Source organism: Salvia splendens, chromosome 1, assembly GCF_004379255.2.
Source record: "Salvia splendens isolate huo1 chromosome 1, SspV2, whole genome shotgun sequence".
NCBI lineage: Eukaryota > Viridiplantae > Streptophyta > Magnoliopsida > Lamiales > Lamiaceae > Salvia > Salvia splendens.
The window spans coordinates 18,859,181-18,875,016 of NC_056032.1; the positions used below are offsets into that span (position 1 = coordinate 18,859,181).

A 15,836-nucleotide genomic window follows, 5' to 3' on the forward strand; every position below is an offset into this window, starting at 1 on the left:
AGAGCAAAGACGAACTGTCGAATTCCTCCGATATATCGATCGCAGCTGGAGTAAAAATGCAATAATGAAACTTTGGCACAGTTTGTTGTTTTTGTGTTTTGACAGGGAGAAAATCGATGAGATTCGTGAATTCACGAAGAAAATCATGAGAGAGAAGGAATCGACGTGTTATTTTTTAGTTGTTGACATTTTAATATGAGTTGTTGACATTTGATATTCTTGCTATTGATATGTGAATTACAAGTGTTATTTTTTAGTTGTTGACATTTAAATAGAGTTGTTGACATTTGATATTCTGGCTATTGATATGTGAATTATAAGTGTTATTTTTTAGTTGTTGACATTTTAATAGAGTTGTTGACATTTGATATTCTCGCTATTGATATGTGAATTATAAGTGTTATTTTTTAGTTGTTGACATTTTAATAGAGTTGTTGACATTTGATATTCTCGCTATTGATATTGTTTTTGAGTTGTTGACACTTTATACAAGTCGTTGACAAGCTGTTGACATTTTATATACAGGCTATTAACATGATGTTGACATTTTGCTATAAGTTGTTGACATTTGATAAGCATGCTATTGACATATATTGTATGAACATGATGCCAGAACTTGTGTCAATTAAAAAAATTAAGATAAAATAGTTGTTATTTTTTAATTACAATAATTGTTTTTGAGTTGTTGACACTTTATACAAGTGTTCGAATAGAATCCATTCGATTAATGTCACCCTCCACCAACGAGCTATATAATTCATGTCAACGACCTATATAATTAATGTCAACAGCAACATTTTACGTATAAATTATGTCAATAATAACATTTTACATATAATTGACATTGTATATATGTAGTTGACATGGATTGTACATATAGTTGATATTACATGTGTGTAGTTGATATAAATTTTGTACATATAGTTGACATTACATGTGTGTAGTTGATATAAATTTTATATGTAGTTGACATGGATTATATATATAGTTGACATTGTTTTCGTACTCAACAACAAACATTTTCATGTCAACAACTTATATAATTTATGTCAATAATAATATTTTAGGCAATATCACAAACACCTTATCTACACAATTCACAAATTCCAGCAACACAATCGAATTAACAACGTTATCCATATATTTCACAAATTCATCTACATATTTCACAAATTCATCTACAAGTTCAAAGCGGGACCCACAAACCAGAAGAGAATCCATCCCCCAATCACGATGAAGATGGAAGCGTAGGCGAATTTGTGAGCCAAAACAGCAGTCCTTTCTCGCCGACATACAACCCCACCGCCTTCTCACTCAAGCTCATCGATTCACAATCCTTCGACGCTTGTTTTTTCGCCGCCGCTCTTCCTCCCTCGCCTTGAGCTGCATTTGAATCAGATTTCTATGGTCTACGCCTTCCAATTTAAATTTCAATCAACAATGCTAAACAACTCTAAACAAAGCCAAAAATCGCAAGACCCTCGGCGTTGCAACCACCGATCAGAATCTGACGGTGGTCGGACACCAACAACTCAAATCCATCACCTTTTTCACGCTCTGCTCTCTCCTCTCCGCCCTCTCCTGAAGCCCCAACATATTTCCCTCCGGCGCACGAGAACCAGATGGCGCCCCTGCCGCCGAGGCCGGTGAAACAACGTGCTTATGATAGTAGGTCTGCACTCTGGATTTAGTGCGCTGCTCGACAGATCTGATCACGTAATTCCATCTGTAAACCCCTAATTGATCCTTCAGAGCCTCCACCGCGCCGATGCTGGCCGAATTGCCTAGCCACCTCTTGTTGCTGCAATCATTTGATTTATCTATTAATCAAATAATTAAAAAATAAAATAAAAGATGTGTAAACTGATTAATCGATTAATGCAAACCGTGCTGAGATTTGAAGATGATCTGAGCTCCTCTGTTCTTCAAAGACTGAATCAATCGCTCGGCGTCGCCGAAATCGAAGAGCGAGACGAAATAATTGAGGAACGAGAAAGGATTAACGGAGCGCATCCGCCATTTCAGAGCTCCGAGGATCAGCATCTCCATTCTCTTGATCGTCGCGGAATTGAAGATCAAACCTCCGTCATTATCCTGCAATTCATAAATGAAATTTACCATTCTGCCCTTTTAAAATTCTTGTGGATTAGTGGCTGATATTACATCTCATTTCTGAATTTAGCTAAATAATCTCAACCTAACAGGACCCAATATATATATATAGATATAGGGGTTTGATAAAATACAAACTCTCTAAAATACAAACTATACAAACTTTAATCATACTCACTTAATATAATTAATCAACGGTTAATATAAGAGATTTTTCTAATGTCAACATTTTGACATCGAAAAATCAGAATTTGGACACCCCCGTCGACAGAATTTGTATACTCCGTACATCCCTCCGGTGACATAATTTGTACATTCCGTTGACATCGACCCCCGGTGACAGAATTTGTACAGTCCGTTGACATAATTTGTACACTCCGGTGACAAAATTTGTACACTCCGATGACATAGTTTGTATAGTTTGTATTTTAGAGAGTTTGTATTTGATCACGCCTCTATAGATATATATATATATATATATAGGGGAGCGTTATTCTCCTTTTCACATCTTAGATCCTTTTTCCTTCTTAATATTACGCGTTAGATCTAAGGCATCAACGGATCAGATTGATTCTATAAAACTGGTTCCGTGTTACATTATAGAAGGTGGTTGTATGCATTACAGGGTTATTATTGACATTTGACGGAAAAGTAACTGCCACATTTTGGTATCTGCGAATAATGCACCTCATGGTCACGAGTAATGCATATAATTGACTATATAATGCACAATATGTGAACTGCAATGCATACGAATAAGATGTACCATGTTATGATGTTTGGACACACGTTTCTTGTTTCCCCTAAGGGTTTAATAAGCTTAGGGGCTAGGGTATAGTACGTAGACACGTATGTAATCTTCACATGGTAACGAGTAATGAATATAATTGACTATATAATGCACAATTTGTCAACTGCAATGCATACGAACAAGATGTGCTGTGTTATGATGTTTGACACACGTTTCTTGTTTCCCCTAAGGGTTTAATAAGCTTAGGGGCTAGGGTATAGTACGTACGCATTAATAACAAATTATAAAACGATACGAATAATTCACCAAATTGTCACTAGTAATGGATGTTATTAACTATATAATGCACAATATGTGAACTGCAATGCATACGAATAAGATGTACCATGTTATGATGTTTGACACACGTTTCTTGTTTCCCCTAAGGGTTTAATAAGCTTAGGGGCTAGGGTATAGTACGTAGACATTACTAACAAATTGTTGTTATTGGAATATACGTATGTGCATTATTTGGTTTAGGTTGTGCATTATGTAGCTGTTAATTGTCATTATCTCAGTATATTATGCATTATTAGAGGTATTGTGTATATGGGTTAATCAACGGATTGAAGATTACATACGTGCATTTAGTAATGTCTACGTACTATACCCTAGCCCCTAAGCTTATTAAACCCTTAGAGGAAACAAGAAACGTGTGTCAAACATCATAACATGGTACATCTTATTCGTATGCATTGCAGTTCACATATTGTGCATTATATAGTTAATAACATCCATTACTAGTGACAATTTGGTGAATTATTCGTATCGTTTTATAATTTGTTATTAATGCGTACGTACTATACCCTAGCCCCTAAGCTTATTAAACCCTTAGGGGAAACAAGAAACGTGTGTCAAACATCATAACACAGCACATCTTGTTCGTATGCATTGCAGTTCACAAATTGTGCATTATATAGTCAATTATATCCATTACTCGTTACCATGTGAAGATTACGTACGTGTCTACGTACTATACCCTAGCCCCTAAGCTTATTAAACCCTTAGGGGAAACAAGAAACGTGTGTCCAAACATCATAACATGGTACATCTTATTCGTATGCATTGCAGTTAACATATTGTGCATTATATAGTCAATTATATGCATTACTCGTGACCATGTGGTGCATTATTCGTAGCGGTTTCCAGCCATTATTAGATTACTATTGTACCCTCATAATGCACAAAATAGGACAAATAATGCAACACGAGATTAATTACCCAATGTTGATCTTGACCGTCCATTTTTCTAATCTAATGGCTGATATTAAGAAGGAAAAATGAGGAAATATAGGAAAAGGAAATGAATACATCCCTATGTATATATATATATATATATATATATATATATATATGTATATATATATATATATATATATATATATATGTCCATGATCAATTGAGATTTTTTAAGCTAATTGAGAAATGAGATGCAATCTTAGTCACTCATTTTTATTAAATGAGTGGTCTAGATTTTGCCACACAAAAAATATTTTTAAATTAATTTATTATGAAAGGGTATAATGGTAATTTAAGTTAGAAACAAATGAAACACGCGTGGTTTCCAGCACTCCAATTCCATTCCCAATTTTCCTCCAATTTCATTCCCAAATTTCCTCCATTAAAGCAACGCCTGCACCAAATCTTCAACCAATTAGCCAATGGAAGGCGTTTCCGCCACCGTCTACCGAGGAAGCTCATGAGAAGATTATCCAAAGTAGGCGACTCGTCACAGTAGTGGCTGCTCAGATCGGAGTCGCTGCGGAAGCGCTCCTCCTCCGGCGGCATTCCGGAGGGGCACCTGCTGGTGTATGTCGGCAACGAGATGGAGCGATTCGTGGTGAGCGCGGAGCCTGACGTCAATATTTCTCTTCCAATTTTCAGGTTAGCATTCCCCGATTTTACCGATTCATTCATGAACTCCGTCGATCTCCAGCTGAAATTGATTTCAGACGTGGATGGTGGCGGTGACGGAGACACAGCGGCAGCGGATGGAAGGGATGGGGATTTGAGAGATGCATTTGATGTGTTATTTTTTAGTTATTGACATTTTAATACGAGTTGTTGACATTTGATATTCTCGCTATTGATATGTGAATTACAAGTGTTGTTTTTTAGTTGTTGACATTTTAATACGAGCTGTTGACATTTGATATTCTCGCTATTGATCTGTGAATTATAAGTGTTTTTTTTAGTTGTTGACATTTTAATACGAGTTGTTGACATTTGATATTCTCGGTATTGATATTTGAATTATAAGTGTTATTTTTTAGTTGTTGACATTGTAATACGAGCTGTTGACATTTGATATTCTCGGTATTGATATGTGAATTATAAGTGTTATTTTTCAGTTGTTGACATTTTAATACGAGTTGTTGACATTTGATATTCTCAGTATTGATATGTGAATTATAAGTGTTATTTTTTAGTTGTTGACATTTTAATACGAGTTCTTGACATTTGATATTCTCGATATTGAAATGCGAATTATAAATGTTATTTTTTAGTTGTTGACATTTTAATATGAGTTGTTGACATTGATATTCTCGATATTGATATGTGAATTATAAGTGTTATTTTTTAGTTATTGATATTTTAATACGAGTTGTTGACATTTGGTATTTTGGATATTGATATGCAATGATTTTGTTTCTTTGATTGGATGTGGTGACATGATATACTATCATCTGTTTTTCTCCATTGAAGGCCTTCAAGAGAGCTGCAGAATCACTGGAGAAGCTAATGGATGCCACGAGGGCAGAGCTGTCGGACACCATGGTTGCCGTTCAATTATCTGGGATGGAGATCAGCGACTTGACAATGGAGCTCAGTGACAATGGTTCCGATTCGGAACTCTTCTGCTTCAGATCTCGAGAGCTCGTGGATGTGACAAAATCGTCCAAGGATATGAGGCACAGTGTGCCGGCGGTGTTGGAGGTGGAGGCTATTGACATGTGTTGTATGATCATAATGCCAGAACTTGTGTCAAATAAAAAAAATAAGATAAAATAGTTGTTATTTTTTAATTACAAGAATTGTTTTTGAGTTATTGACACTATATACAAGTTGTTTACAAGCTGTTGACATTTTGCTATAAGTTATTGACATTTGATATGCAGGCTATTGGCATGTGTTGTATGATCATGATGCTAGAAATTGGGTCAAATAAAAAAATTAAGATAAAATAGTTGTTATTTTTAATTACAAGAATTGTTTTTGAGTTGTTGACGCTATATACAAGGTGTTGACAAGCTGTTGACATTTGATATACAAGTTGTTGATATTTTCATATAAGTTGTTGACATTTGATACGAAAGCTATTGACATGTATTGCATGATCATGATACCGGAACTTATTTCAAATAAAAAAATTAAGAGAAAATAGTTGTTCTTTTTTAATTATAAGAATTGTTTTTGCGTTGTTGACATTTCAATACAAGTTGTTGAACTGATTGACATTTCATATATATTACATACTGCTAAGTTCAAAAGTCAGAAACCACAATAGTTGTCCATGGTTTGTGTGGGTAGTGCAGGTTTTAGGAAGAAGCCTTCACCAACCCAAAGTTCGATGAGTTTAGAGGCACGTATCTCACAATCTTCCGGGAATGCACCGAGGTAAAGGAAACAACCTTGAAGTCTAGCGGGCAAGTAAAGGTAGCTCTATAGCCAAGATCTCCAAGTAGGAACTCTACCCCATTGCAGCAGCATCAGCAGTATCTTTTATGTCTCCTGAATGAGAAGACCACAACCACAACCAGTGACAGAGGAAGACCTTTACATTTCTCGGCGATCGATCTTCCAATTTCCTTCATGTGAGGAGGGCAGGGTAATGTAACATCATCATTATCATTTTTCAGCATATCTCCGAAGGTAAGATAACAGAGCAACTGCTAGCTGTGCTCCAGCCCGAGCGGCTGCATCTCATGAAGTAAACTAGATTTTTCAGAAATTTTATCAGAGACCTTCCGAAGCCTAGTGGTGAGAAGAATCCGACTGTCGTTCTCCTTATCCGGCAAAGCGTGCGCGATCCACGATTAGAAACTTGAGATTGTAAAGCTCTTGATGCAGGCGCTGGAGCAACGTCTGCTCATCGCCCTGAGTGGCATAGTGGCTTGCTTGGTAGTTCTTGCTCTCCATGATTACTAGCAGTTCATGACCTCACCTATAATTTATTTACTACTATTAAATATCAAATGAACTTTGTAAATTTGTTAAATTTAGTCGTGCATCAAAAACATTATTCCGATAATTCATACTAAGAAACATGTTTTTACAAGCAGGACGAAATGAATTGATATCAAAGTCATAAAAATAAAAAAATATAAACTCTTCGACGAACTTTCAGTAGCCAACTTCATTTAGAACTTTCATCAAACAGTTGGCAGAAAGATGCAACACTTACATACCGACACATAATTCGTGAAGCTCTTCACACCTCCAGAACCACCGCGGCCAGCGCGATGGAACTCATCCTCAACGTACAAGCTGATCGGCACAGTCTCTTCCTGCAAATCACAACAATTAAACCTTATCCACAAACTCCTTAATATCCCCTTGATTCAATCAAATTAAAATTGAAAACGTAAACACAACCTTGAAATAGTTTCCAACTAGAGAAGCATACACCAAAAATGTATACTCGGAAGACGGTGCCAGCCCCAAAACCAGCACCTCCCTATCAGCAGAGGCTGAATGTCAATTTGATTATGTCAACAACGATTCTAATAAGTATACACTATGTCAATATCAAGTATATCATGTTTAAAGCAAGCACAATTATCTTATTACTATTATATCAATTGTTAAAGTTTATAATGTCAACAACAATCCAAACAAACATACATTATGTCAACAGTATACAATATCATCTCAATGACAAGTATATGACGTTTATAGAAAACACAAGTATATTATCATAACTATGTCAATAGCTATTGTATGAAATGTCAATAATCTTAAAAATTTAAACAAATCCTTAACTGGAAGAAGATGCTTGTTCTCTTCCGTTTTTTCCAGCAGCATTGTTCATTTCCATCTCTTCCGATTCTACCATCGCTAATCAACAAAAAAATAGCAGAAATCAAATTAAATAAAAAACTGCGAGATCTCTGCTGAAATCGCGAGATAAAAGAAAAATTCAGCATTGAAAGGAGCCGAAATCAGTATTTTTAGATTTTTCCCCAAATGTTCAAGCATTTTGATAACAACATGGAAGCGAAGTTGAACCTCAAAATAGCTGATTCCTCGACTTTCTGGATTCTACACAGAGCTCTGGCGACAAACGCGAACAACAGCAGTGAAAACATAGGTAGTGAATTCTCTCACTAAAAATTAGTTCACATCCAACACAATTGATAATACAAAGCCTAATACCTCCAAATCCAGACTCGAATCAACAATTAAGCTTCCGGCAAAGCGACGGCGTGAGAAACGAATGCTGTTCGGAGCTTCGTGCAGCAGGAGCGGCGAAGCGCGATGAACAGCGGCGACGTTAAACCGCGAGAGAGAGAGGGCGTGTCTGGAGGCGTCGTTGTCTCTGGCTTGATTGATGATCGGCGAAGACGGTTGATGGTGGCGATATATATTAGAGACGGTTTTAGAAAATGATTTCAAATCTAATTTTAATTTTTTCCACCATTTGATTAATGAAATGACACTTATACCCCCGTGTTGACATAATGTGATAGTTGTTGACATTTCGTTAATCTTGTGGATTAGTGGCTGAGATTGCATCTCATTTCTCAATTTAGCTAAATAATCTCAACCTAACAGCACCCTAAATATAGTTCTGTTAGGTTGAGATTTTTGGGCCTAATTGAGAACTAATATGCATTTTCAGCCACTCATGCACAATTTTCGCACGATGTCAACTACGGAGCTATTATGTCAACTAGGGGGCATAATTGTCATTTTCGCGTGATGTCAACTACAAAGATATTATGTCAACTATGATGTAAACAGCAAACGTTATTTATGTCAACTATTATGTCAACAACAACATTTTACAAATAATTAATGTCAACAATAACTATTTTCATGTCAACGAACTATATTATTTATGTCAACAACAACATTTTACATATAATTATAGATATATGTAGTTGACATTATATGTATGTAGTTGACATGGATTATATATGTAATTGACATTGATTGTACACATAGTTGACATTATATGTGTATAGTTGACATGAATTGTATATGTAGTTGACATTATATGTGTGTAGTTGACATGAATTGTATATGTAGTTGACATGGACTGTACACATAGTTGACATTATATGTGTGTAGTTGACAAGAATTGTATATGTAGTTGACATAGATTATATATGTAGTTAACATTATATGTGCGTAGTTGACATTAAAAATGGAAATAGCTAAATCTTGAATCTAACTCTTAGCAACTAATTCCCAACTAGGGAATATCATCAAACACCTAGAGTGCATTATGATTAAGCTTGATTCCCCAATCCAGCTCGCATCCAATACAATTGATAATCCAAACCCTAAAACTTCTAATTTCATAAACGAATCAATAATTAAGCTTGCAAAAAGTTCAAATCCTATAACAAAAGAAAATTTTAGAAAATCAATCTCTCATATCAGTACACATCCAACACAATTGATAATGCAAAGCCTAATACCTTCAAATCCATACTCGAATAAACAATTAAGCTTTGCAAAAAGCTCAAACACTCAACATAATCCTTCACTCCAACTGAGAGAGCTACGGCGGAGAAGATAGAGAGCAGAGGAGGAGAAGTATCATCCAACGCCGATTTTAAATTCCGGTATACATCTTCAAAATTTAGTTCCCGTTTTTTTCCTGCAATAAGTACAAAACTTTTACCCAACTTTTATCTCTAAATTTGTACAATTCATTCATGAATTCCTTTACCAGCCAGAAATCGAGAACGGAGCGAAAAGGAACCCATCCTCCTCATTCAAGCCAAATCTGCCACACCTACTGTTGGATGTGAAATGATCGGCAGCGTACGAGAATTCTACGACGACGATGATGATGATAAATATCCAGATCTGAGGCACACGCTGTTCGAGGAGGAGGAGAAAGAGCTAGCGGAGCTGCTGGACAATCCGAATTCGTCGATCTTGGCCATAGATATGGTGAAGAATTCCAAGGAGAGCGGCGAGACTTTCAATCTGGAAGAATTCCTAATTAAAACATGAAATTACCATTCTGCCTTTTCATAATTAATTAATCTAAAAATATATTTTTCATGTGGCAAATTCTGGACTACTCATTTAATAAAAATGAGTGGCTGAAAATGCATCTCAATTCTCAGTTAGGTTAAAAAATCTCAATTGATCACAACCATATATATATATATATAGAGAGAGAGAGTTGTGATCATATGATAACCCCTAAATCACGTAATAACCCTATAACCAAATCTGAACAACACATATTTTCTAATCTTGTGGTTGAGATTCAAACTTAGATTTACTTCATAAAAAAAAGTGCGGGGGTAAATATGTCATTTCCCTCATTTAATTTCTGAATTTCGCCAAATATCACCTAAAATGATAAAATGATATATGTTAGGTTTATTGCATAGAATGATAGTTTTGCCGGATAGAATGATACTCTGAGATGATAAAATGATAATATGTCATTTCCCTCATTTAATTTCTGAATTTCGCCAAATATCACGTAAAATGATAAAATGATATATGTTAGGTTTATTCCATAGAATGATAGTTTTGCCGGATAGAATGATACTCTGAGTTGATAAAATGATACTTTTTGACTGACTGATAAAATGATATATGTTAGGTTTATTGCATAGAATGATAGTTTTACCGGATATAATGATACTCTGACTTGATAAAATGATACTTTTGACTGACTGATAAAATGATATATGTTAGGTTTATTGCTTAGAATGATAGTTTTGCCGGATAGAATGATACTCTGAGTTGATAAAATGATACTTTTGACTGACTGATAAAATGATAAAATGATATATGTTAGGTTTATTGCATAGAATGATAGTTTTGCCGGATAGAATGATACTCTGAGTTGATAAAATGATACTTTTGACTTGCTAATAAAATGATAAAATGATATATGTTAGGTTTATTGCATAGAATGATAGTTTTGCCGGATAGAATGATACTCTGAGTTGATAAAATGATACTTTTGACTGATAAAATGATATAGGTTAGGTTTATTGCATAGAATGATAGTTTTGCTGGATAGAATGATACTTTGAGTTGATAAAATGATACTTTTGACTGACTGATAAAATAGTAAAATGATATATGTTAGGTTTATTGCATAGAATGATAGTTTTGCCAGATAGAATGATACTCAGAGTTGATAAAATGATACTTTTGACTGATAAAATGATAAAATGATATATGTTAGGTTTATTGCATAGAATGATAGTTTTGCCGGATAGAATGATACTCTGAATTGATAAAATGATACTTTTGACTGATAAAATGATAAAATGATACTTAAATAAGATTTTACGTATTTAAAAGAGCGAAATTTGTATATCATGGGAAATAAGATTTTACGTATAACTGAACCTCATACATACGTGTAACTGAACCTCATACATCTGTATATCATGGGAAATAAGATTTTACTTATTTAAATGAGCGAAATTTGGATACGTAAATTTTATCAAGAGCGAAATTCAGAAATTAAATAAGCGAAATGACATATTTACCCTCTGCGCCTTTTTTATGAATGAAAGCTAAGTTTGAATCTAGACCACGTGATTTTAAAAATGTGTGGTCCAGATTTAGTTATAGGGTTATTACGGAAATTGGGGTTATCATTATAATGCACCCCTATATATATATATATATATATATATATATATATATATATATATAGGGTAGTGTTAAAATCCTATATACCACTTAGATTTAAGTTCCGTTTTTATTGGGATCGTTGGATCTTGAGGATGAACGATCTAGATTTAATTCTTATAGTAGCATTTCGTAGTTCATTATTTAGTTTATTTCGTGCATTGTGAGGGTGAATTAGTAATTATATGTGCTCAAATCTGGAGAAACCGAGGAGCCGAGATTTTAGCGGGATACACCCACTACTTTCCATGTACTCCACGCCTCATTCATCATCATCCTTAATTACTCCAGCTTCTCTCTCCATTTTTGACTTCTCAAATTCCAGCCAAACCCTAGCCGCCTCCACCACCGTTTTCGCCGATACAAGCTTAAATTCATCTGATGTTACCTTCGATTTTCAGTCATCCGTTCTGTTCTGAACAATACTCCACTGCCACCATCACCGTTTTCGCCAATAAGAAGAGGTAGGGTTTTCGAATGTGTATGTACTAGTTTAATTTTCGAGTTGCAACAACCCTTTCTCCAAGTTTCGCCTGTAACACACCACAATTCAACTGCATACCACCGACCGGCCGTATTTGTTAATACAGTCTAATTCCCCTTTGTTTCGTTGAATTCCTTCGCAGTTCTTAAAATGACAAAAAGAGGACGACCAACAAATTCACAACAATCCCAGCAAGAGGGTGAGCCTTTGTTTTTCATTTGCAATTCGAATTGATGTTTATTTTTGGATTTTACTCCGACATGGTTTAACATAATTTTGCAATTCGAATTGATATTTTATTTGCAAAATATCTGCTTGTTCTGTACTTGTTAAAATCTCTTCATTATTTGCCAACGTTACTACATTATTTGAATATGTGAATGCATTATGGTCATTTCTGTTTTAAATTGTCAGATAACAAATGTAATATTAGTATACTCATTAATTCATATAATCTCTGCATTATGTTCAAATGTGATTGCATTATTTTACTATATCCTTGAATTATGTGTAATGTTGTTTTATACAGTAAAAGAGGAAAGGTATTTAGTGTTACATTCTGTGTATTAAAACTGTATATCAATGCATTATTTACCTATATGATTACATTATGAATGTTGTTGGTGTGGTTATAGATTGCGGAAGAGTAAATTGAAAATCTGCTTGTTCATTAATTTTTAAAATCTCTTCATTATTTGTCAATGTGTCTACATTATTTTAAAATGTGAATGAATTATGGTCATTTCTGTTTTATATTGTCAAATAACAAATCTAAAATTAATATATTCATTAATTCATATAATCTCTGCATTATGTTCATATGTGAATGCATTATTTTCATATATCCTTGAATTATGTGTAATTCTGTGTTATACAGTAAAAGCGGAAGGGTATTTAGTGTTAGATTATGTGTATTAAAACTGTATATCAATGCATTATTTTCCTATATGATTACATTATTAAAGTTGTTGGTGTGGTTATAGATTGTGAACGAGTACATTGAAAATCTGCTTGTTCATTACTTGTTAAAATTTCTTCATTATTTGCCAATATGACTACATTATTTGAATATGTGAATGCATTATGGTATATTATTTCATTATTTGGATTTGATAGTGCATTATGTAGCCTGTTTTTTTACATTATGTTTGATTTTGATATGCAGAGATGCAATTGTGTATGAGGACAACTAAAAACAAACGGTGCAGAGTGAGTTCCTTTCGTTGGAACCGTTCAAAGCTGTCAGCCCGGTCATTATAGACACTTGGTGCTCTTACTTGAATAACATGGAGAAGCTGAAGGCACCAGATAGTAGTTGTCATTATTTTAATTGTTGTAGGAAATACGAACTATCAACGGGCTGATGAGTACTTCAATGAGTTAACCGCACAGTTATTAGAGTAATTCAGTGTTGTAGAATCCAATAACGAACAAAAATTCGGTGCATGTATCAGTTTAAACGTTGTTATTATTGAGTGCGTACTACACTAAACCCTTAGGGGTAACAAGAAACGTGTGGCAAACATCGAAACACGCCACATCTTATTCGTATACATTGCAGTTCAAATATGGTGCATTATATAGTCAATAAAATCCATTACTCGTTAACATTCGGTGCATTATTCGTATCAGTTCGTTTCCATTCGGTGCATTATTCGTATCGGTTTAAACGTTGTTATTAATGAGTACGTACTATACCCTAGCCCCTAGGCTTATTAAACCCTAAGGGGAAACAAGAAACGTGTGCCAAATATCGAAACACGACACATCTTATACGTATACATTGCAGTTCACAAATGGTGCATTATATAGTCCACAATATCCATTACTCGTTACCATTCGGTGCATTATACGTTTATGTTTAAACATTGTTATTAACGAGTACGTACTATACCCTAGCCCCTAGGCTTATTAAACCCTTAGGGGAAACAAGAAACGTGTGTCAATCATCGAAACACGACACATCTTAATTGTATACATTGCAGTTCATATATGGTGCATTATATAATCAATAATATCCATCATGTGGTTACTGTTGTACGTACTAGACCCTAGCCCCTAGGCTTGTTAAACCCTTAGGGAAAACAAGGAACGTGCACCAAACATCGAAACACGGCACACCTTAAATGAAACGGGGCTGGATAAATGTTCATTACATATCACAAATAATGCATTACAGAAACTAAAACCACGCATTACACTACATAATATGTACATTATGTATATCTATTTTAAAAAATGCCTACGCGCTATGCATGTGCAACCCCGAGGAATTACTGCAGCTCGTGTATTTGGACAACGTTTTTTAGACTTAGAACATACTACACCCTAGCCCCTAGGCTTGTTAAACCCTTAGGGAAAACAAGAAACGTGGGTAAAACATCGAATTACGGCACAACCTAAACTAGGGGCTAGGATAAATGTTCATTACATACCACAAACAATGTTCATTATAGAACCTAAACTAAACGGGTAAGGATAAATGTTCATTACATACCACAAACAATGCATTACAGAAACTAAACTACGCATTATACTACACAATATGTACATTATGTATATCTGTTTTAAAATATACCCACGCGTTATGCATGTGCAACCCCAGACGAATTACTCCAGCTCGTGTATTTGGACAACATTTTTTAGACTTAGAACATACTACACCCTAGCCCCTAGGCTTGTCAAACCCTTAGGGCAAACAAGAAACGTTCGCCAAACAACGACACACGGCACAACTTAAATTATAATATTGTCAAGGAGTTGATCGAATATTTGTGTGTTCATTACTTGGTATAAGCTGTTCATTATTAGGCGATGTGATTACATTATTTGCCTATGTGCATGCATTATGTTCATTTCTGTTTTTAATTGTCAACAGCCAAATGGAATATTTGTTTATTCATTACTTCATATAATCTCTGCATTACGTTCATATGTTAATGAATTATTTTCATATATGCATGAATTGCCGTTGGTCATTGTTGAAATAGCTTATGCTCATTAAGTAAATGATTATGTTCATTAATGTGTATATTTGTATTCATTATATGTCATGTATCATGCATCATGTCAAAGTTTTTTTATATTGTCAAGGAGTTGGTCGAATATTTGTTTGTTCATTACTCGGTATAAGCTCTTCATTATTAGTTGATGTGCTTACATTATTTGCCTATGTGCCTGCATTATGTTCATTTCTGTTTTTATATGTCAACATGCCTCCTTCGAAGCTAAATATGGCTGAGATTAAAAATTAAACGAAATCTGCATAAAATAATATGAAAATCTGCACAAATACTTAGTGGGAAATCTGCATAAAATAATACGGCTAAAATTATGGAGCATTCCATAACTAACTACAAATGTTAATCTCTATTATGCCCTTTAAACGTTTAAAATTTAAGAAATTAACTAATTATCTGTCAATGTTTTAACCATCCGATCACAACAAATCCACGGCTGAGATTAAAAAGGAGATTGGATTAATAGTGGAAAAAGGATTTGAATACAATCCTATATATATATATATATATAGGGGTGCATTATAATGATAACCCCAATTTCCGTAATAACCCTATAACTAAATCTGGACCACACATTTTTAAA

The 15,836-nt window shown here is 34.5% G+C and overlaps 1 protein-coding gene and 1 long non-coding RNA gene across 2 annotated transcripts; one reads left to right on the forward strand and one right to left on the reverse strand.

The window, feature by feature from the left end:
• Positions 1–1,500: 1,500 nt before the first annotated feature.
• Positions 1,501–2,121, reverse strand: LOC121742524 (cyclin-D4-2-like). The gene is made up of 2 exons (XM_042135719.1): positions 1,887–2,121; positions 1,501–1,820 (listed from the first exon to the last, which is right to left on the reverse strand). Exons 1-2 carry the CDS (start codon positions 2,119–2,121, stop codon positions 1,501–1,503), a joined length of 555 nt encoding a protein of 184 aa, XP_041991653.1.
• Positions 2,122–12,181: 10,060 nt separating this feature from the next.
• Positions 12,182–13,520, forward strand: LOC121805240. The gene is made up of 3 exons (XR_006051315.1): positions 12,182–12,213; positions 12,376–12,432; positions 13,399–13,520. It is a non-coding gene; the product is annotated as an uncharacterized LOC121805240 (long non-coding RNA).
• The last annotated feature ends 2,316 nt before the right edge of the window (positions 13,521–15,836 follow it).